General features: G+C 24.1%; 5 protein-coding genes across 5 annotated transcripts; 3 read left to right on the forward strand and 2 right to left on the reverse strand.

Annotated features, from left to right (window-relative positions):
- The first annotated feature begins 1812 nt into the window (after positions 1-1812).
- Positions 1813-6010, forward strand: LOC108000895 (uncharacterized). Its single transcript, XM_017061584.3, has 12 exons — positions 1813-2715; positions 2811-2929; positions 3005-3149; positions 3244-3373; positions 3462-3627; positions 3731-3911; positions 4021-4376; positions 4475-4631; positions 4772-4903; positions 5090-5207; positions 5366-5520; positions 5620-6010. Exons 1-12 carry the CDS (start codon positions 2069-2071, stop codon positions 5723-5725), a joined length of 2412 nt encoding a protein of 803 aa, XP_016917073.1. The 5' UTR covers positions 1813-2068; the 3' UTR covers positions 5726-6010.
- A 589-nt stretch (positions 6011-6599) lies between these two features.
- LOC108000819 (mitochondrial pyruvate carrier 1) lies at positions 6600-7929 on the reverse strand. Its single transcript, XM_017061426.3, has 3 exons — positions 7432-7929; positions 7211-7311; positions 6600-6784 (listed from the first exon to the last, which is right to left on the reverse strand). The coding sequence occupies exons 1-3, from the start codon at positions 7485-7487 to the stop codon at positions 6630-6632; spliced, it is 312 nt and encodes a 103-aa protein (XP_016916915.1). The 5' UTR covers positions 7488-7929; the 3' UTR covers positions 6600-6629.
- Positions 7930-8028: 99 nt separating this feature from the next.
- LOC108000889 (serine/threonine-protein kinase Warts) lies at positions 8029-16499 on the reverse strand. The gene is made up of 5 exons (XM_017061573.3): positions 15913-16499; positions 15012-15361; positions 12517-14944; positions 12143-12420; positions 8029-12057 (listed from the first exon to the last, which is right to left on the reverse strand). Exons 2-5 carry the CDS (start codon positions 15288-15290, stop codon positions 11626-11628), a joined length of 3417 nt encoding a protein of 1138 aa, XP_016917062.1. The 5' UTR covers positions 15291-15361; positions 15913-16499; the 3' UTR covers positions 8029-11625.
- A 1329-nt stretch (positions 16500-17828) lies between these two features.
- On the forward strand, positions 17829-21912 carry LOC108000893 (protein fuzzy homolog). The gene is made up of 5 exons (XM_017061581.3): positions 17829-18335; positions 18433-18825; positions 18884-19081; positions 19203-19402; positions 19494-21912. Exons 1-5 carry the CDS (start codon positions 18258-18260, stop codon positions 19849-19851), a joined length of 1227 nt encoding a protein of 408 aa, XP_016917070.1. The 5' UTR covers positions 17829-18257; the 3' UTR covers positions 19852-21912.
- LOC108000894 (magnesium transporter NIPA2) lies at positions 20364-21912 on the forward strand. The gene is made up of 4 exons (XM_017061582.3): positions 20364-20505; positions 20577-20699; positions 20779-20921; positions 21023-21912. The coding sequence occupies exons 1-4, from the start codon at positions 20406-20408 to the stop codon at positions 21755-21757; spliced, it is 1101 nt and encodes a 366-aa protein (XP_016917071.1). The 5' UTR covers positions 20364-20405; the 3' UTR covers positions 21758-21912.
- Positions 21913-22611: the final 699 nt, after the last annotated feature.

A 22611-nucleotide genomic window follows, 5' to 3' on the forward strand; every position in this document is an offset into this window, starting at 1 on the left:
AGTAGATTTTAAGTATATATATTTTTTTCTTTTTAATAAAGTTATAATCATATATTATTACATATGATACAATATTTTTAGAAAATCTATATTTAATTAGAAAATTCTGCAATTTTTTTTATTATGAAATTTAAATCTTTTATATTTTATATTTTATATATGTTTTATTATTATATTATATGTTATACTATTATGTATTGATATTAATAGCATAAAATATACAAATTTTTCTATTAATTTTATAAATTCTTTTCCCAAATTAAGAATTATTACATATTATATATATATATATATGTATGTAATTTTATTTACATTATAAAAATGCTATTTCAATAATTTGAAATAAAATCATAAAAAATATAAAATTTTATATTATATTTTCACATTTTTAAAAAATTGATATTAAAATAAAATTCTACAATTTAAATTATCATTCTCTACTTAAAAAGAAATTAGATAGTTCCTATGAACATTTTCCTAATTATTATAAATAACATTTTAGATAACAGAACAGAGTACAGACAACAAGATACGGTCCTGAATTCAACCGTAAACCGCCTGTCTGGTTGAGCACGCACCCGCGTCCCTCAAAGGAGAAGAAGCAACAAAGACAGATGGTGCTCGTATGTTCGCTCGCTGAAACCTGTTCCTTCAGAACTTTTCCGTTTTCTTAATTTTTATTCGTTCAAATTCTGTTTGCGTTAAAAATTATTATTTTATTCATAATCATAATTAAAACTATGCGTTAATTCATGAATAAAATGTTGATAAATTAAACTTCATTTATTGTTATACTGTATATTTAAATATACATATTTCTTTTTCCTCTTGTTCCCTCTCCTTCTTTCATGTCTTTTTCTATCTCTCATTACTTAGCTGTCTGCACTCTCTACAGACAATGCATTTTTTGCTCGACTCTAGAGCCATTGTCGTGGGAGGTTGGAATTTTAACGTAGAAATGTTTATAATTAAATTTATATATCTAAAAAAATTTAAATATATTTAATATTTTTAGTATCATCTCTTTAAATATATTATAATATAAGAGAGATATCTGAACAATAATTTGATGAAAAAAATTGTTATTATTCTTTTTATAATTATTATTAAAATTACAATTATTATTAAAATATTTTTCGCGAATATTTTTTATATTTATTTTTATAAATATAAATTTGAAAAACTATTGCATAAAAAATGTTTAATAATACTTTAAAATTATTTCCCACGTTGACATTGAAAATCTCGAACTGCTTGCAGACATCGTAAAAATTTTCTCAGGAACCAGAACAGTTGCATTAAAGCATGAGATGGACCCCCAGCTACTCTTCTCTCCAAAATACTTGTTTAGCTATGAGAAATTCTTCTTTTTTCACATGCCAAATAAATAGGGGTGAACCTGTATTCAGATAATGCTATAGCAAGCGGAATACATACTACATACTTGGGAGAGTTATACTCTTAGAAGGGTCGATGGACCAAGATACTATTTGAATTAACATAATAAAAAATATTTAAATAGTTGTTTTATATTAAATTTTTAATTTAATTTCTTATTTTTTGTTTTTGGAAATTTTTTAAAAAATTTATTTTTTAAGAAATCTTTTTTTTTTAATAAAATGACGCTTTATAATACAAATGACATTTTATAATTTAATAATTTATATTTATGATTTTTATCAAAATCTAAATATATTAAACGTGATATTTCAATAAATATACATATATATATTTTTTTTTATATTTAAAGTTTTAAATAATGGCGGTTTAAAAGATGATATCGTTAACCTCAACGAAAGTTAACTCTAATTTAGTATAGAATTGATGACATCAGAACTCAGGCATTATGTATATATCTAATACTTAGTAACTTCCATGGAGTAGGCAAATAGAAATTTTGAAGTGAATTGAACATGGTATTTATATTGATGTAGTTCGTTATGAAATGTGAATGAATGTACGCGCATGTGATAAATAAAAAAGAATTTATTTCTTATTTTTTTATATTTTTTTTTGTTATTACGATGAATCAATATAATACAATATCTATATAAAAATTTATTAGAAGATGGAATTCATTAATTTTAAAATATATACGATAGTGATTATAAGCCTCTATTGTTTGGGCGTTGTCGGACAATATGAATGGCAAGCTAGAGATGCTTTTGATGAAATCCGTTTAAAAATGGATAAGATTAATGAAGAGAATTGTCCTATTCAACATATCGGAGACCTCTATCTACCGGAAGATACAGTCTCTCATTTACCTGACATTAAAGATATTAATATCAATCCTGTATTTCCAAATCGAACTGCTTTACTTCATCTTCATAATATGGCTCTTAGTAGATCATTTTTTTGGAGTTATATTTTACAATCTCGATTCATACGTCCTGCTATCAATGATACTTATGATCCAGGCATGATGTATTATTTTTTATCAACAGTTGCTGATGTTTCTGCAAATTCACATATAAATGCTTCCGCTATATATTTTTCACCAAATATGTCTTATTCTTCATCATATAGAGGCTTTTTTAATAAAACTATGCCTAGATTTGCTCCACGAACTTTTAGAGCTGATGATTTTAATGATCCTATACATTTAGAAAGAATATCTACAAGAAATACATTTAATGTGCAAGATCTTGGAGCATTTGCCAGTGGTAGTCTTGGTGAAGATTATACAACAGATTATTATCGTATAAATGAATGGTAAACAAAATCTAGATTATTAAAATTATGATTAGATAAGAAAAAGTTTTATAATTTACAAATTATTATATATTATCAATTCTATTAATTTTTAGGTATAAGAAATGGTTACCAGATAATGTTGATAAAAGACATGATACTAAAATCACTTATCAAGTTGAAATTAGATATGCTAATAATACTAATGAAACATTTACATTTCATGGACCACCCGGTATTATAATAAAAATAATCAATTTAAATAATATAAAATTTTATGTTATTAAAACTCTTTTTTTATTTTTTACAGGTGCAGATGAACATCCTGGTCCTATAAAATGGACCAGGCCTTATTATGATTGTGGGAGATCAAATCGATGGCTTGTGGCAGCAGTTGTGCCAATAGCAGATATATATCCAAGACATACAGGATTTAGACATATTGAATATCCAACGTATATATTATATTATTATTATTATATATTACAACTTATATATTGAATTTTTTCTTGTTTGAATTTTTTATTCAATTACATATCTTTATTTCAGTTATACTGCCATATCAGTTATTGAAATGGATTTTGAAAGAATAGATATTAATCAATGCCCAAAAGGAAAAGGAAATAGTGGTCCCAATAGATTTGTAAATACTGCTAGATGTAAAACTGAAACTACTGAGGTATTAAATATAAAAAAATTATTATATATTTAATATTTTTTAAGAAAATTCTTTTTTTAAATTTTAAATTAATTACAATTTAATTTAGTGTGAGCCATTACATGGCTGGGGTTTTAGAAGAGGTGGATATCAATGTAGATGTAAACCAGGCTTCAGATTACCAAATGTAGTACGGCGTCCATACCTAGGTGAAATTATAGAAAGAGCAACTCAAGAGCAATATTATAATGGATTTGATTGCTCTCGAATAGGATGTAAGTATTTATATATTTATTTTTTATAATTATTATTACTGTCATTATTGATATTATTTATTATATTATATTATATTATTTTATTTTTTCATTTCTTATATAGGGATACATAAAATGCCTGTTGAATGGGAAAAGGCAAAACCTCATATCAGAGAAAAATATTTAGAGCAATTTTATCACTACAAAAATTATTCTATTGGACCAGAAGCAATAAAATCTGAAAAAACTAATATAGATCAAATTCTTAAATTCATTTTAAGCATCAATTCAAAAACTTGCAATAGGTGTGTGTCATAAAATATTCATTTTTTAATATTTTTCATTTTTTTTATGCAATTTTTTATGCAAGAAAGTAAAATATTGAAAAAAATTCATTAATATTTAATATTATAGTTATAAGCAAGAAGATTTAACATTACGCGGAGATATAAGTTTCGGTGCTAAAGAATTTTTTGAAAACGAAGCGAAAATGGCAACTAGATTGGCAAATTTTATTAGTGCATTTCTACAAATTTCTGATCCTCTTGAGGTTTATTCAGGTAAAAGAGTAGCTGATAGACCACTTACCGAAGATCAAATGATTGGAGAGACTTTAGCTTTAGTACTTGGAGACACCAAAATATATTCTGCTGAATTACTTTGGGATCGAAATAAATTTACAAATAGAACATTTTTTGCTCCTTATGCCTATAAAACTCAATTAAATACTAAATTTAAGGTTGAAGATTTAGCCAGACATAATGATTCAGGTAGTATTTATTATTAAATAATATATATTATAATAATAAATTATTATAACATGTTTGTAATATTATCTTAATTATAATTATTTATTTTTATTTTATAGATAATATTTATACAAAAAAGAATTATTTTCAATTATTGAAACAAAGATGGGCAACAAATTTTGATGAATTAGAAAAATATTATATGAAAATAAAAATAAGATTCAATGAAACCGGTGAATATCTTAAAAAATATGAACATTATCCTAATTCTTATAGGTAAGAATTATTTAAAAAAAATGAAAAAGTAGAAAGAAAAATTATATAGTTCAATTAGAAAAATTTTAATATTTCTAATATAAAAAAAATTGATTTTGAAAATAGAATTTATTTTAATGTGGGAATATTCATTTGTATAGAGCAGCAAACCTGAATCATGGCCATTGGACAACTCCTTACTTTGATTGCAACGGTAAAGTGAAGAAATGGGTAATTACCTATGCATCCCCGTTTTTTGGCTTGGACAGCTTGAAAGAAAAACTGGAATTCAAGTAAGTATTCCTATCCACATGGACAACTGAATAAGGTATAGCATATGCATGAGAAATCGAATGTGAGGTTGTTCATAAGGATAGAAAACCTGTTTTAATTCTAAAGAAAAAAAAATAGAAAAGGAAAGATCACATTTTATATTAAAATCCTTATTGAGATATATTATGAGGTATAATATATTATAGAGGTATTGTAGCTGTTACCATGGATCTACTTCAACTCGATATTAATCAATGCGACGATGTGTTTTACGCTCCAAATGCATTTAAGGGTACACATAAGTGTGATCAAAAAACTTCATATGTAAGACATTAAATTCTATTGAATTAATTAATATTATTGCTATAATTTTAATAATATATAATATAATAAAATAATAATTATTTCTATAATTTTAATATATTAATATAATTATAATAATATATTAATTATAATATATGTGTATATATATATATATATAGTGTGTGCCTATTCTTGGAAGAGGTTTCGAGACAGGCGGATATAAGTGTGAGTGTAAACAAGGTTTTGAATATCCATTTGAAGACTTAATTACATATTATGATGGTCAATTAGTAGAAGCTGAATTTAATAATTTAATTAACGATCAAAAAACTAGGTAATTAATTTTATAAATTAATATAACAATAATTTTAAAATATATAATAATTTTATCATATTATAATTAATAATTTAATATAAATGCTTATTTTTACAGATATGATATGTTTAAATGTCGATTAGCTATTGCTTCATCAATTCAAGTCAATTGGATATTATTACTTATATCGACAATATTTTGTTATTTTATAGTACGCAAATAACTCATAATAATATTGTAATAATGCGAATTTTACTCTATATGCATTTATATAGATTCCATATATATTCATTAAGTTTTATGAATACAATCCGTCCATTATTAATATGATCATTTAACAAATAAATATAAAAATATTATATTTTTAAAATATTTTACTATTTGTTTGTTATTATAGTTATTATTAATTTATAGAATAATATTTGTAATAAAATGAGATTTTGTAAAATTATTTTCAAATAATTTTATTAAATAAATATATGAATATTATACATGAATAAATAAGAAATTATTTTTAAAAATTATTTAATTTTAAACAATATATTTTTGATGTTACATGTTTTAATTACATTAAAAAAAGTATTTATTATATTTTAATATGCACGGTTTATAATACATTTAAGAATAAGTTGAGAAAATTGTGTATATTATTATAACTCATTTTAATTTTTATTATTTTATATTTTATTTTATAATAATACATTGTAAAAATTACAATATCTTATTTTTTTTATTTGTTATTTTATCTTATTTTTCATAAATAATACAAATTAAAATAATGAATGAATATCATGATTCAATACATGATTAATTCTGTAATTACATATAATAAATATTTGATATTAATATTTTATATGTTTGTTAATAAATAATTTACAATTGCAATTGTAATTTATATTTATTATTGATAAGTTATAAACATTTTTATTTTTGATATTTAATTTTCAAATAATAAATTAATTTTAAAAATATTTACTATTATTATATATTATTATTCTCTGTATTTTGTAGTTATGTAAAATTAATAAAAATGATGAAGAAAAAATGAAAATTATATTAAATGAATAATAAATGGAACAAATAATTACAAACACTAGTATTTTTGCAAGTATCTATTTTACCAATCATTACTTATCTTTATTTACATAATGATATTTAATAAATCTAAAACCTTGAGTCATTTGTGCTCCTTCATTCACAAAATGACAGGCAAAAAGAAGCAAATTGCGTGGTTCAACTCTTAGAGCAAAACGCATGAACATTGCTGAATATAAACATAAAGCTGAAAAAAATTAATATATCTTATAAATTTTAATTTATCTTTATAGTTGAAAAGTTCAGAAATCCATAGCATATGTATATTAAGAATTAAAATAAAAGATTTGTTAATATTCATTAAGATAATTTTATATTTAATAATTTTTATTAAATATAACTATATTTTTAAATAACGAATTAATATTCTGAATTTATCTAAATGTAATAAAAAAATATATACATAAAAATGTATATTATTTTATTCTTTTTGCTGAATTTTTATCATTACGCGATACATATGATATAAGTATAAAAAAAATTTTAAGATTTATAATTTAAAATATAACAGAATCTTTATATATATCGTAATTTTACTTATTTTTATATACATGTATAAAATTTTAATGATTATTCAATTTATACCAGAAAAGAAGAAAGTAGATAAACTAACCAAACGTCATTTTTCCACTAATATATTTCGGATCTCTTTGTATATCAGCGATTGCTGCGATTGGAATACCCCAATTAGCTATAGGTCCCCAAAAATGTGTACTGAAACAAAAGAAACAATAATGAAATTTATTCTAATTAAATAATATACTAAATCGAATACTAAGTAACAGAATTTACACGTATATATACTCTAACTATATTAAATTCCACATTGCTTACCTCATTAAATAATCTCGAGTTTCTTTACTCGATAGCAATTTTTTTACACGATTCATATTGTAATAATTCGTTCTTTTTCCTTTTTTTTCACTTTCTTCTAATAATTAAATTTACTCTTAATGGACTCGAATCACATACATAAACTCGAATGAAACAATTTCGAAAGAATAAGAGACATCAATCTAGTTATATAAACGATTAACATAATGAATTCATATATTAACTGAAAATTATTTCATAAGAGTTTTAGATCTGACCATGTAATCACGATGTCAAGGAAAATAAAAGTTAATTTTTCTATCTTTATGCAAATTTTGTTCAGTTTACTTTAATTATATAATGAATAAAGGAAATTAATTTTATAATTAATTTACATTAAATTTTTCAATTATCGAAATTATTTAATTATTATATATTTTAATTATTATATTATAATTAATCATTTAAATTATTTCTTATATAATAATATAATAAATAAATAAAATATAAACAATATGATTATTATTCAATTTTTAATTTCATAATATTATAACTATTTTAGAATAAAACTATAAAGTAGGAATTTTTTTAGGATATGAGAAATAAATTAAGTAACAATTAAGCATTAAACTATTTTTAATTTAGAATAATTATTCAAAAAATATATACAAAGTTTATATATAATATATTATACTAGTTTATAAAATTAACTTTCTTCTTTTCTAACTTTTTTTCGTATAATTACAAAGCAAAAGAAGATGTTACAAAATGTACAACTATAATTCAGAATCGCTTTCTTATAATATGCAAATTAACAGATCTATATATTTTATTGTAATTGCAATGTAATTTATGATATATATCAATAATACAAAATTTTGCATTTTTCAATTACGCTATAATTTGTTAGCTGAGCTGTTCTTAATTTAGCATGTATGAAACCAATGAGTTTTATTTTAGCTACAAAGATAGCATACAGAAGTAAATTATTATATACATATATATTTTATAATATAAGAATATTTTTGTCAATATATATAATAAGAGGTACTTGTCGCTCGTTAAATGTTTAACACGTCACGTGTTCATAAAATACAAATACTTTTTCTTTTCATATACATATTTCTATTGGCGTTAAAAAAAAAAAATGTTATTATAATGACACTTTTTAATTATAATCTGTATTAAATAATGTATGTTGATGTATAAACAATTATAATAACAAATTTCATTTTAAATTGCAATATTTACTTATATTATAAAAACCATTTTTACTTTTTTTTCTTTGTTGTTAATTATTCAACATGTTAAAGGAATTATTTAAAAAAATATCAATTGTCTTATATCAATAATAAAAATATCATTTCACTTTATCTATTTTATGATGCAATATGTATCATGAATGATACATATTCAGATAAACGTGTAGAAATTTATTTTAATAATCGAGCAACGGATACATACGTAATGAACGATATTTTTTTCCCATATTCATATTTCACATTCGCATATTTCATATTCTTAATTGATCATTTGTAGTTTAAAATAAAAAAACATTAATACTCGTTGAATGTTTATATTAAAAACGTATGGACTGAAGTGTATGTTAGCATGTCACTCCTTCACATGCATTTATAAACTAAAGATATAAACATGCAAAAATATGTATACATAAAGTAAAATTAGCAATCGTAGACTGGGAATTGGGGTTACTTTCATGATAATAAGAGTAAATCCCTTTGGTATTCATTATTTGTCAAATGTGATGTAACACAATATTCGATTCTTTTCACCCAGCAATGACATCATATATTCCATAAGTTTTTTGTACAATTAAAATAAATATGAATAGTTTTTATATCTCAATGATTGCAAGTTGCAAAATATTAATTTATATGCATCATAAAATAATGCATGTATAAAATTAGAATTTTCCTTTTTTTTTCATTTATTACAAATCAATATATTTATAATTTTAATAAATGATAGAGAGAGAGAGAGAGAGAGAGAGAGAGAGAGAGAGAGAGAGAGAGAGAGAGAGAGAGAGAGAGAGAGAGAGAGAGAGAGAGAGAGAGAAATTATTTTTTAGAATATATAGAATAATTTTTAGAAATATAAGAATGCATAATAAGAAAATATTAGAATGCATAGAATATTCGAAATTATTTTTAAAAAATAAAAAATATTAAAAATATTTATTCCCTTTTAATTTATGATTAATTCATCTTATTCATTTTTTTTGCATTACGTACGATTCTTCTATACAATTCTCAAAATGAATAACAGTATGAAATACGTATATAAATATTTATCTCCTGTTGCTGTTAATATAGGATTTATCATATACATATTATCATATTTATTTATCATATGTTTTATCATATTAATTTTTTCGTCTTACATGAAACTTATTTTTCCTTTGGTACATACAGCATACATTAAGTATTATAATTTAAAAATAATTATTTCATCTAATTTCAGAATTTGAAATAAAACATCTAATACGAAATAGATAAAAAACAAAATTATTTATGGATTTAGAAAAGTTTTAAATTAATCTTTTTAGATTAATCTAGATTAATAAATTTTTTTAGATTATCATTGATATTGCTATTTTTTTATTTATCAACTTAATATTTCTATATTTATTAATTTTTATTTATTTATTTCAATTTCGATTAATTACAAAAGGAAAAAGAAAGTTTCTGTTTTCTATATCAATATATTATTAACAGGTTAATACATGCAAAAAAAGTTATTTTTACTTTACTTTGTATACAATACATATAATCAAACAATAATGCAGTATTTCTTTGTCAATAGTTAAATATTTTAATTAATCATTATAACAATTATTTTAAAATATTATTTTGAATTTAATTAATTAACTGATTTGTTGTGTATTTTTATGAATAACTTATTATTGAAACTAAATTATATTATCAAATTTGTAAATTGTTACATTTTTAATTATTTCACAAAATATATACGAAATGGTAATAAATCAATAAAAATTTCTTAAGCTTAAAATTATTCAAAGAACACAAAAAATGACTGAGTAGGGAAAAAAAGAGAAAAAAAGAAGAGAAAAAGAAAGATATGTTTGACCAATAACAGCCGCATAATATATGCAATGAACACATTACATTCACTCAAAAATTTATATAGTTATTTATAACAGTTAATATTAATTATTTATATTTGTTATTATTAATTGTTCAATGTAAAAAAAAAAGAAGTTAAATAAGACAAATAGGTTCAAAATCGCATTATTCTAATTATCTGCAATATCACAGTACTTGCTGAAACATACAAATACACGTTTCCGATAGGTACAAGAGCCAATACCAAAATGGCAAGCACAATATTTTTCTTTCAATAAACATAATATATATTATCTAGCCATCGATCGCTTTCTTTCTTTTTTCTTAATTTGTAATCATCACAAAAATTCGTAGTTATTATTCAAAACATGATATATCTTATCAAAAATTAATTCCATATCTTTTTTAAAAATTTTTTTGTATTTTTTTTGTTTTTTATAATATTTTATAAAGAATTTAATAATTCCTTCATATTCTTAAAATTTTTCACATTATATTATAATAAAAAAAAAATTTATAAAAATTATATTGCAAGAAAATGTGATAAATGCCCATAAATTTAAATTTTATAATTATAAATAATTTCATCTTCGAACTAATTTCGTAGTTCTAATAGTTTTCAATTAGGAAAACTTGCCTTTCCAAAAAAGAGCGATTAACTCAACGATGTTGCGAAAAAAACAAAAGAGAAAGAAAAAGAAATATAAAAGAACAGAAAAGAGAAAACAAATTAGAAAAAAAACGAGTATGATATGTTATCGAAATTAAGGAACAAACGCGAGGGTTTTTGTTTTACGACTAATCATTATTCTTTTCTTTTTCTTGTGTAAACAACGTAATGTATGCTACGTACATACACGGATTTATATGTACGCGCGCGCGCATATGTGTTCATCCAATCTTCCTATATGCACACGCATAAGCGTGTGCGCGCACGCGTACATGATAACGATTTAAGAAAAATTTTTATAATTCATATTATCCTAACTATTTGTCGATCCAGAAGAAATTCTTTCGGATAATATTTACAAATATAATTTTTTTGTAATAAAACATACGAAAGATTCCATTATCATCGACTTAGCGAATACAAAAAATTCTAAAGCTATTGTCATACATAAACTGGACCTTGATTGTCATTATCGTCCAAACTTATTCGACTAGGATATGCAGGACCTCCACCATCGTCAAAGAAACGTCTAAAGGTAAATTCAAAGAAACCATGAAATGGTTTACCATTATCTAATAATTCATCAGATTTGTTAGAATCAGACGATTCTGAATTTCGTAATTTATCAGGATCCACGGGATCAAAATTACTTGTATCCGTAGGATATTGTATCCGAGGTATGTGAGGAGCTACTTGCCGTCGTAGTCCCTTTTCAAAATCGATGTTCGCAAAAAATGGATGATTCTTTACTTCATCTGCGTTCTTACCTAACCGACGATCTGCACCAACACATAACTTTAATATTAAATCCATACCTTCCGCGGAAAGATTTGCTTGCTTCGGGATATGCAAAGTTGTTTCCCAATTGATTACCTGCGATATAATATATTTCAATATCGTTTACAAATTACAATTATGTTTCATAATAAAATAATAAATTAATAAGTATAAAACTTACTTTATATTGGGTTTCAGCTGGAGTATTAGCAAGAAATGGTGGAGAACCAACTAACATTTCATATAAAATCACACCAACACTCCACCAATCACACAATTGAGTGTATCCTGTCCTTTGTAGTACCTCTGGTGCAATATAATTTGGTGTTCCAACCAAGGAATGAGCTAAGCATCTTTGATGTTCTCTATGTCTTCTACGTTCCAATGGTTTCAATTGGATACAACGACATTCATTATTCCAATCGTCAGCAGGATCCATTGAATCTTGTTTTCCATGTCCTGTTTTAATAACAACATCGGTATAATTGCGCATATATATATATATATATAAATACATATATAGAACTTGAGAATAAATCAATCATGGACACATACCATTTTGTTGATAATATTTAGAATTATGAGTCCAACGAAATCCTGTACATAGACCAAAATCTGTTAATTTTATGTGTCCATCTCGATCAATTAAAATATTATCTGGTTTAATGTCTCTATGAATAAAACCCATTTTATGAACACTTTCTACAGCGCACGTTAATTCAGCAATATAAAATCTTGCTAGAGGTTCCTTAAAAATGCCAAATTTGATCAACAATGACATCAAGTCTCCACCTGGTATATAATCCATTACAAAATATAAATTGTCCTTATCTTGAAAGGAATAATAGAGTTTTACAACCCATTCATTATCAGCTTCTGCTAATATATCTCTTTCAGCTTTAACATGAGCAACTTGATTACGATTTAACACATCTGCTTTCCTTAAAGTTTTCATAGCATAAAATTGATTGGTATCAAGTTTTCTAACAAGCGTTACTTCTCCAAAAGCGCCAACTCCAATTGGTTTGATTTTCGTGAACATTGATTTATCCATTTTTGCTCGTTTCAACCGTATATAATTCGATTCCTTTTGTGATAACATTTTTCTCATTTGACATTGAGCTTCCGCGCTAAGACCTATCTTAGCCATTTCTGTTTCTAGTTGAAGCCGACGATACAATCGTTGTTTGTGAGATTTTAATACATTTTCAACATGCTGTTCCATAAAAAATTTAAAAGCCTGTGGAGAATAATTGCGAACTTTACAATCTCTACGTTCTTCTTCTTTTTCTTTACTCATATGTTTACGTTCAGGTATCGGAGACTGATGTTTGATTTTGTAAGATGAAGGTGATGAACCAGCTCCTTTTGCTCCATTATCGGGTGAATGATTATTATTATTATTATTATTATTATTATTGCTATTGCCGCCATTGCTACTGTTGCTATTATTATTGCTGTTGTTGACATTGTTACCAATGTTGTTATTAGTTCTTAAGGGTATAGACGTGGATGTTACCGGAGGTAAAGGTGGAGCTTCCGTAGGATGCTGACATCCATCTGCAGGTGAATATTTTCTTTGCAATGGAGGATGTAAAGCAACTGGAGATGATCTAAGGGTTGTATTATTGTCTATCGTCGATATGCAATTAGAATCTTCAGTAGTAGCTGTTCCATAGGGAGGAGGAGGTACTGGATGATGCATTCCTCGTTGTGCCGCTAATGCTTGCATTGTTGTCGCATAACTTGGTGGTTCTGTAGTGGGTACTCCTACAGAAACACCTACATTTATATTGTTCGTTGATGTTGTGCCAACACTATTCACTGGTGGATATGCAGGAGGTGGTGCTTGCGAGGACTGCTGTTGTTGCTGTTGTTGTTGTTGTTGTTGCTGCGGTTGTGGCTGTTGTTGCTGTTGCTGCTTTTGTTGAATAGACGATGCATAAGATGGTGGAGGTGGTGGTGTGTTACTAGTAGTTGAAATTGGTTGTGGAGAAGTCGGTGCGATTGCAGTTTGTAACACAGGTTTTTGTACTTGTGTACTTTTAACAGATTGCATAATAATTGGTGGTTGTGTTTTTGCCTGTCGTGCACCCCAAGCTTGCAATGGAGTTGGTCTAGCCATAGATGCTTGTGTATTTGGTGATATAGCAGAAACGGTAATTGGACTTGGAGAGCCGGCCGATGTTGGGCCAGAATAGATTCCAGAAGAAGGACTTTTGCGATAATCTTGCTGAGATTGTGTAGGACTTTGTCTATTTTGTATAGAGGCACTGTAAGACGGTGGTTGTACCGGGCCAGTCGACGAGGAAGAAACAATGGGATATGGTGGTGGCGGTTCGACTTGAGTATTAGAATTATTGTTGCCTGTTTGATAAATACTAAGAGCTTGCATTTGCTGAGAAAGTTGCTGTTGAACTTGCGGACCATTTTGAACGATCATAGGTTGACGACAATTCGAATTATTATTAGAACTTGCTACTGGACTTGTACCTCTTTGCGGTAAATTAACCGACGTTGATATCGGACCGGTGTTACCAGGTGTGGTAGGAGGAGGTCGCGTTGGAACCACCGGAGCAGGAGACATTCGCTTAAGCATTTGTTGCATATTAGTAGGTACGTTTGGCTGATTGTATGGAGCGTGAGGGGGTGGTGGTGGGGGTGGTGTAGAGCTACATCTAGGAGGTGGAGGAGGAGGTGGTTCTCGTTCTACGAAATTGCTTGGAGAGTATTGTCGACTCAATTGCGGATGTGGACTAAGTTCCGCCAAACGAGGACTATCGGATCGTGAACTTCCTGCACCACTATCCAATGCAGGACTACCTCGTTGTAAACTCAATTCTCTTTCCAAACTAGGTTTTCTTATTAATTTGCTGTTAAGTTTGCCTAGGCCATTTAGAGATTCTCCCTGAGCTTGCTTCAAGAATTCTATAGCCGCATCTAGACGCCAGCCAGCTAATTTCAATGCGCGCAATGCAATTTCCTGAATATACATAATCAAATTTTAATAAATAATAGTTAAGTTTAAAAAAAATCCATAATATACATACCTCTGAATATCCCATTGCTAATAGCTGAGCTAACAATTGTCGTTGATCAGATTTATCAAGAGTAGATCCTGAAGCTGTAGAGAGACCACTAAGTCCTGAAGCAGAACTAATGCCACTGGTCGTAGATAAAGTAGATATAGTACTAGCAGCACTAGAACCTACTTCACCTGCACCTCCAATATTTGCAAAAGGTAGTAAAGAATTGCGAATTTCAGCTAAAGCCTTTTGATGATATCCAGAGCCACGAGTGCTCGATTTGCTAACCGTGGGTGGATTCATAGTGGCCCATGCTAGGCCTTCTCAGACCTAGCTTTAATCCGGCTGTGACATATATATATACATACATACATCTAAAACATAATATCAAGTTATTTTCTTACAATATTATAAAATTTATATAATATTTTACTATTATTTTTACTATAAAATATTTTTAATAATTATTTTCATATATGTAAAATTAATAAATTGATTAATTGTAATCATATAAATTATTTCATACTATGTAGTATTCATAAAATTGATTCAATTAATATATTTCATATTTTTACATTATCATTAATATTTTGTCATTATAAAAAATACAAACATTAATTGAATATAAAAAATACTATTCATTATTCGGTAATTCACTATTGAAATATTTGCATTATATACATGATAAAATAATGTTAATAATAATAAATCACTAAATGTTAAGATATTAACATTTATGTTAAGATATTATGTATTACAAATTTTAAATGGCTTTTGTATCACTTAGTTTAATTATAATTTATATGTAATAAATTTTATTTGAAAATTTAATTTCAATCATAGAATGCAAACAGCTTTATGTATAATCTTATACACGATTTTTTACATCTTCGTACATAAAGATAAGATCCATCAAAAATCTAACCTATTCATTAGATGCGTGACGGATTGATCCAATAAGTTCTTTATACATAAAATGAGCTACAATAGCACACACTTTCTTCAGAAATCAGAAAACATTAGATAAGATTTTTCTTGAAATAAGTTTAACTGAAATAGCAATCAGGAGAGAACGACTTCAGAGCATATTCTATTCTCACGTTTCTACAAAATCCATGTGACAAGATTAATGTACACATAAATCTTCTAATTCACTATTTTCCCTTAAAAATAATTCTATAGTATTCCAATATATAGTCGTAATTACTTCAGCAACAACAAAGAAAGGTACAGCCGTAAATTACTAAAGTAACTGGCAGCCATTTTGAAGTGCCACATTCCTACACCGACTTGACACTCTTTTTCGTAATTTACGATATGCACCAAGTTCGTGCGCGAAAAAACAAATAGCACTTTGTAATTAATATAAAATATATTTAACAAATAATGTTTATTATTTAAGAAAATAAAATTTGATTCTAGAAAGCTATTTAAGAAAAATCAAATATTTAAAAATTTATTTAACGTTTTAAAACTATCTCGTCCAACTAAATGTGAATGTCAACATTATATCAGTCGCTTCTTTTCTCTAACTTGAGAGTTATTTCATACATATTTAATTAATATTTAAAACTATTTAGAAACAATTAAGATTAAAAATTCGTTTGTTTTTTTCAAATATTCATCATATTTTTATAATGATTTTATGATTTTAATAATAAATTATATTTAAGTAAGAAAATGTGAGTGAAAACTTTTTTCATTCACATTTAAGTTTACTTTGAAATTTATAGTTAAAGAAATATTAAATTTCATACATTCATTTTATATAATTCAATTATATGAATAGATAAACTGAAAAAAATGGAATTAATAAAATTATTTATATTAATTTATTCGATTATAATTTAAACATGTGAATATAAAAATATATATATATATTTTTTTTTGATACATATTATATATATATATATATATATATGCTACAATAAATAACATTATATAAATATGATTGAATCTAAATAATAAAAAAGAAATAAAATTAACATATCAATTTTATATCCAAATCTAATCATAAAATAATTTTTTTTAACTATACATATTATTATAAACATATTAAAATTTTGATATATTATTCATATATTTATTTGAAATTTAAATCAATCTTTAATATAATTACAATTTAATATTTTTATTAAATTATATATAACTACAAATATTATATATATATATATATATATATATATATATATATATATAATTCATTATTTATTACTTTTAATACACTATATAATAATTATTATACTTTATCATCTTAAAATCAGATGCGACGTTTGAATTTTGAAAGTTTACATTAGCTTTCTTATATTAAAATCAACATATAAAAATATAAATATGTGTCAAATCAAAAAAATATAATAATTATCAATAAAATCAATAATTTACTAATATAATTTATTCAATATATTGATTGGATATGTGTAATATATATTTTTTTCTTGTCTCTGTATTAATATTTCTTGTATATTATATATAGTATGTATATAGTTATATATAAATGTACATAGTTATACACATATAAATAGATGCACATATACATATGTATATATATCTTATTTATTTGAAATAAAAAAAAAATATATATTTCTTAATTAATAAAATAATTAATAAAAATTTGCTTGAATAATAAAATGTTTATATAACTTCAGCTTAAAATAAAATAATTTAGAATAAACAAATATGATTTCTTTTAAAAATTTTACTTTTTAAAACAGATATGACATTTTTATAAGGTCATTAACCATTATAATAATCGTATTCATTCCAATGTCATATATATATATATATATATATATATATATATATATATACATATATACGTGTATACATTCCAATTAGCTTAAATTAACATTAATGTTGTCATATCATAATATTAGCAAGTTTATATGAGGAAATCTTGCTTTTCATCGTTTTCATATAATTATACGTTAATCAATATTGTGTTAATAGAAAATATTACATTGATAATTATATATAAATATATCAAACAATTATAATTAGTAACAATTAATCAATATTTCATTATCATATAAAATCTATTAAATTTAAACTAAAAATAATATCAATATATTATGTATCATAAAATATAGAAGTAAAATTTCATATAATTTTGTGACATAATGAAATTATAAAATTAATGTTTAAAATTATGAATTAAATTTAGATAATAAAATAAAATAACATTTTGTTTAATTCAAGAAATCAAAAAGTGTATAAAGAAATAAAAGTGTATTAAGTATTTAACGTTTAAATCAAAAGAAAGCTATTATTATGGTAGCCCATGTTATGTGTTTAACCTCTACTGGAGGAATTCCTTTATTTTCTCGTCAAAAAGGAGAAGGAGATACGGTAATATTTATATGATTATTAAACGAAAAAAAATGCAAATTATATAATACTAATTTTAATTTCTTTTTTACTAAAATTTATTTTAATAAAACTATAGATGACATTTTCAAAAATAGCATCTCTATATGGGATACACATGTATCTTAAATCACAAAACATTAAACTTTTAAATACAAATTTACCCGACACTATGATAATGTGGAAAGAGTTTGAACAAAGTATTACATTAATAGTTATTGCAAGTGGAACTACTAAATCTGTATTGGAAAAATTTCTTAATGCTGTTTTTGGTGCAATGATTTTATTTGTTGGTATTGAAGAATTAAAAAGTACAAAAAATATTGAAAAATTAAAGAAAGATATCCGTTTATGTAATCCAATTGTTGATAGTTTATTGGAATGTCTTGATGTTGGTGATGGAATTTGTTCAAAAACTGATATTATCAATATGACAGAATGTATAATGTGTCAAGAAAATACTTTATTTCAGGTAACTAAAATTTTTAAATTAAAAAATTTTCTGTATGTTAAGTAATAATCTATTTAAGACATGCTTAGAGGGTTATATGGAATGTCTGGATTCTATATATGGGTGCATTTTAATACATGGATGTTTAGCAGTAGCTACAGAAGGATGGTGGAATTTAAATCCTATTGAAAGGAAATTATTAATAACAGCTATAAATACAGAAGATACTTATACCACAAGAGACATTCCAGTATTTTTACCTTATAAAAGTCCAAATGTGAGTATATTTGTTGTTTTTAAAACATAATTTTAATATAATATTTTTGTCTTTTTAATTTAATAAGATTTATTTTAAGAAATTACATCACACGATTTATCATAAGAGATCATATATATAGGTAGCTTTTAGATTAGTATCCATTACATTAATCAATCAAGTTGAAGTATTAGCCTTATGTGGACCAAATCCAGATTTATCAGAAATTGAAAAACTTGCTATACAATGTTGGAAGAATAGTATTGATGCTTTACGCAATGCAGAACAATGCTACCCACGAAATTTACCTTTATCTATAAATCTAGATACAGAAACGCTTGGGTAATAGAAATATTAATATATAAATAATTTCATTTAAAGAAATATATTATCAAAAATATTATAATATTCTTATTTTTTTTTATGAATTTAGATTTCTTTTAACAAATTATAAAGCACAAAAATTTATTCTTGGTAAAAATATGCAATATGCAAAAAACAGAGTCAGTGGTTCTCATAGATTGGATATATTAAGAACATTTTATCATCAAGCTGTTGAAACTTATATATTATCTTCAGAATCTGAATATAATTCATCAAGTGATAATTGGAAATTTGTAGGTGCAAAAGAAACTTATTTATGTTCAGAATATCATAAATGTTATGCAGTTAAAGATGGTGATCATATACTTTGTATTTTATGTACCTCCACAGTTCCTACTCATACAGTAAGAATGATTTGTCAAAAAATGTTAAAAGCATTACTTATTGATAAACAAGGATGTTGGTAAAAATTTAATGTCAATTCCTTTTTATAATACTCACTTTGTTATAATATACTCTTTTATTATTGTCATATTTGTTCACTTTTGTATTGTAATATTGTTTTTATTATAAACAAATACTATATAAATATTAAAATAGTAATAAATATTTTAAAAAATTAATAGAAATAAAGATATAATATGACAATTATTTGTAAAATAAATGAAATTAAATGTATTGTATTAGTATAAGATCATTTCTTGTTTAGTAATTTCAACTTTTCAATTTTATCATTCATTGCAACATGTTCGATCATATTTGCGCACGCGCTATTAATTTACTTGTGCAATATGTAACCCTAGATAATATATAATATAGAGAATCCAACTATAACAATATTTGATGAAAAGTTTCGACAAAATATTACTTAAGTAATCAGTTAATGCAGTAATTATTACACAATTAGTATAAATTTAAAAATATTATAGAATATATATTTTTTTACATTTTTACATTTTAATGAACAACTCATAAATTGGCTTTTTTAAACAATTAATACTGATAAAATTGATATTTAACGATGAGTAGTATAACAAAAATTGCATTTGAAGTACAATTGTATGATACAACAAATTTTTATATAGGGTTAGGTTTAGCAATTAGTTCTAGTATTTTTATAGGTTAGTTGATGTTATAATTTTAATTATATATTTATTCAAAATAAATATTGTGCAGTATTATAATTATTTAGGAGCTAGTTTTATTATTAAAAAAAAAGCATTGATTCGACTTCAAAGACGTGGATCATTACGAGCTTCGTCTGGAGGATTTGGATATTTAAAAGAATGGATGTGGTGGACTGGTTTTTTATCAAGTATATAAAACAAAAATTATTTAATTATTTAATACTTTTATTTAATTATCTTTATTAAGAAAAATATTACTTTTTAAAGTGGGAATAGGAGAAGCAGCAAATTTTGCTGCTTATGCATTTGCACCAGCATCATTAGTAACCCCGTTAGGAGCACTTAGTGTTTTAATATCTGCAATATTAGCATCAAAATATTTACATGAAAAACTTAATTTGCTAGGAAAGGTAACAATATAATATTACATGAGATATTACTATTTATAATTTTCATATATAATATAATTTTTCATTTGAATAATTGATAAATATATTTATTATTATTACAGATTGGTTGCCTTTTGTGTATCTTGGGTTCTACAATTCTTATAATTCATTCTCCAAAGGAAGAAGAAATCAGTACATTAAATGAGCTTTTAGATAAGGTTAAGGATCCAGGATACATTATTTATATATTAACTGTGATAATATGCAGTATTTTAATTATTTTTTATTTTGGTCCTATATATGGAAAACAAAATATTATAGTATATATTTGTTTATGTTCATCTATTGGTTCATTGACTGTTACAAGTTGTAAAGGATTGGGATTAGCTTTGAAAGAAACTATTTTTGGATTTAGTAATGGATTTTCAAATTGGTTAACATGGGCTTTTTTATTTAGTGTTATACTTTGTGTTAGCATACAAATGAATTATTTAAATAGATCACTTGATTTATTTGAAACTACAATTGTTACACCTATTTATTATGTATTTTTTACGACATTAGTAATAATTGCATCTGCTATATTATTTAAAGAATGGGAAAATATGAGTGCTGAAGATATTTTAGGCTCATCTTGTGGTTTTTTAACTATAATAATTGCAATATTTCTATTAAATGCATTTAAAGAAATGGATATATCTTATGAAAATATTAGACGTATGTTACAGCCTAAACGAAAATTATTCATAAATAGTAACAATCAATGGAATAATAGAGATGAGGAAAGATTAATAACTAGGTTGGAAACAGAATTAAATCATACATATGGAGCTCAAGCTTTAACAAGAACTATATAGTTCTATAAATATATAAAATATAAAAATATGAATAATTTTTTATCAAATTTAATTTATGACTGTATAAATAATATAAATAACTGTGTAAATATATTTATTAGATAATGTATGTATTAGATATTAAAATAAATTTAATTAATATTCATAATTTTAAATATCGAGCCTGTATAGTTCGAAAATCTGCTTCATTGTGAAATCTAGAAATCTTATATAAATTTTTTTCGAATTATTTTATTTTTGTAATTCAAATTCAGAATATCTTATACAAATTGAAGTTTGTATTTGTAAATAAAATTTTCATTTTATATTTTCTATAATTTTATATTTTTCTATAATTTGAAATATATAACACAATCGTAAATATGAAATACATAATCAAAAATATATATATATATATATATCATAACCTATCAATAATCATTCGGTATTGTCTTTTTTTTTAAATGTTAGAAATATTGTTTGAATAATTTAAAATAAGAAAATTTATGATTTTTCCTTTTCTTTCAATTCTTTTAATTGAAAAAAATATTGTTTTTATATATAAAATATAACCTCTTTTTTCTGAAATTTGTAATTTGAACATTTTCGTAGTTTTATCCTTAAGATTCAAATCATTGAGCTTTAATTATATTATTCTATAAATTTATATTATTTCATTATATAAATTTAATATTATTCATAAATTTATTTTTCTTTATTTTCTAAATATATATATTTTTAATGTAGTTTTTTCAGTTATAAATGAATAAAATAATAATATAATTAAAAATAAAAATATATTTTCTAATAATGTAAATCTTATAAATGTAATATACAAAATACTTTGAAAAATTTTAAAATATTTTTTATCGTAA

This window comes from Apis cerana, linkage group LG4 (genome assembly GCF_029169275.1).
Source record: "Apis cerana isolate GH-2021 linkage group LG4, AcerK_1.0, whole genome shotgun sequence".
NCBI lineage: Eukaryota > Metazoa > Arthropoda > Insecta > Hymenoptera > Apidae > Apis > Apis cerana.

Excerpts from the sequence above, each read along its gene's own strand:
- LOC108000893 (XM_017061581.3), top strand. The coding sequence starts at position 18,258 with ATGGTAGCCCATGTTATGTGTTTAACCTCTACTGGAGGAATTCCTTTA. Across the intron at positions 19,082-19,202 it reads TACCTTATAAAAGTCCAAAT|GTAGCTTTTAGATTAGTATC; the intron begins GTGAGTATATTT and ends TCATATATATAG. Across the intron at positions 19,403-19,493 it reads CTAGATACAGAAACGCTTGG|ATTTCTTTTAACAAATTATA; the intron begins GTAATAGAAATA and ends TTATGAATTTAG.
- LOC108000895 (XM_017061584.3), top strand. The coding sequence starts at position 2,069 with ATGGAATTCATTAATTTTAAAATATATACGATAGTGATTATAAGCCTC. Across the intron at positions 2,930-3,004 it reads TACATTTCATGGACCACCCG|GTGCAGATGAACATCCTGGT; the intron begins GTATTATAATAA and ends TATTTTTTACAG. Across the intron at positions 5,208-5,365 it reads GTGATCAAAAAACTTCATAT|TGTGTGCCTATTCTTGGAAG; the intron begins GTAAGACATTAA and ends ATATATATATAG.
- LOC108000889 (XM_017061573.3), bottom strand. The coding sequence starts at position 15,290 with ATGAATCCACCCACGGTTAGCAAATCGAGCACTCGTGGCTCTGGATAT. Across the intron at positions 12,421-12,516 it reads TAAATATTATCAACAAAATG|GACATGGAAAACAAGATTCA; the intron begins GTATGTGTCCAT and ends TTATTAAAACAG. Across the intron at positions 12,058-12,142 it reads CAGCTGAAACCCAATATAAA|GTAATCAATTGGGAAACAAC; the intron begins GTAAGTTTTATA and ends ATTATATCGCAG.
- LOC108000894 (XM_017061582.3), top strand. The coding sequence starts at position 20,406 with ATGAGTAGTATAACAAAAATTGCATTTGAAGTACAATTGTATGATACA. Across the intron at positions 20,700-20,778 it reads GTGGACTGGTTTTTTATCAA|TGGGAATAGGAGAAGCAGCA; the intron begins GTATATAAAACA and ends TACTTTTTAAAG. Across the intron at positions 20,922-21,022 it reads AACTTAATTTGCTAGGAAAG|ATTGGTTGCCTTTTGTGTAT; the intron begins GTAACAATATAA and ends TTATTATTACAG.
- LOC108000819 (XM_017061426.3), bottom strand. The coding sequence starts at position 7,487 with ATGAATCGTGTAAAAAAATTGCTATCGAGTAAAGAAACTCGAGATTAT. Across the intron at positions 7,312-7,431 it reads ACTCGAGATTATTTAATGAG|TACACATTTTTGGGGACCTA; the intron begins GTAAGCAATGTG and ends CTTTTGTTTCAG. Across the intron at positions 6,785-7,210 it reads TAGTGGAAAAATGACGTTTG|CTTTATGTTTATATTCAGCA; the intron begins GTTAGTTTATCT and ends AATTTTTTTCAG.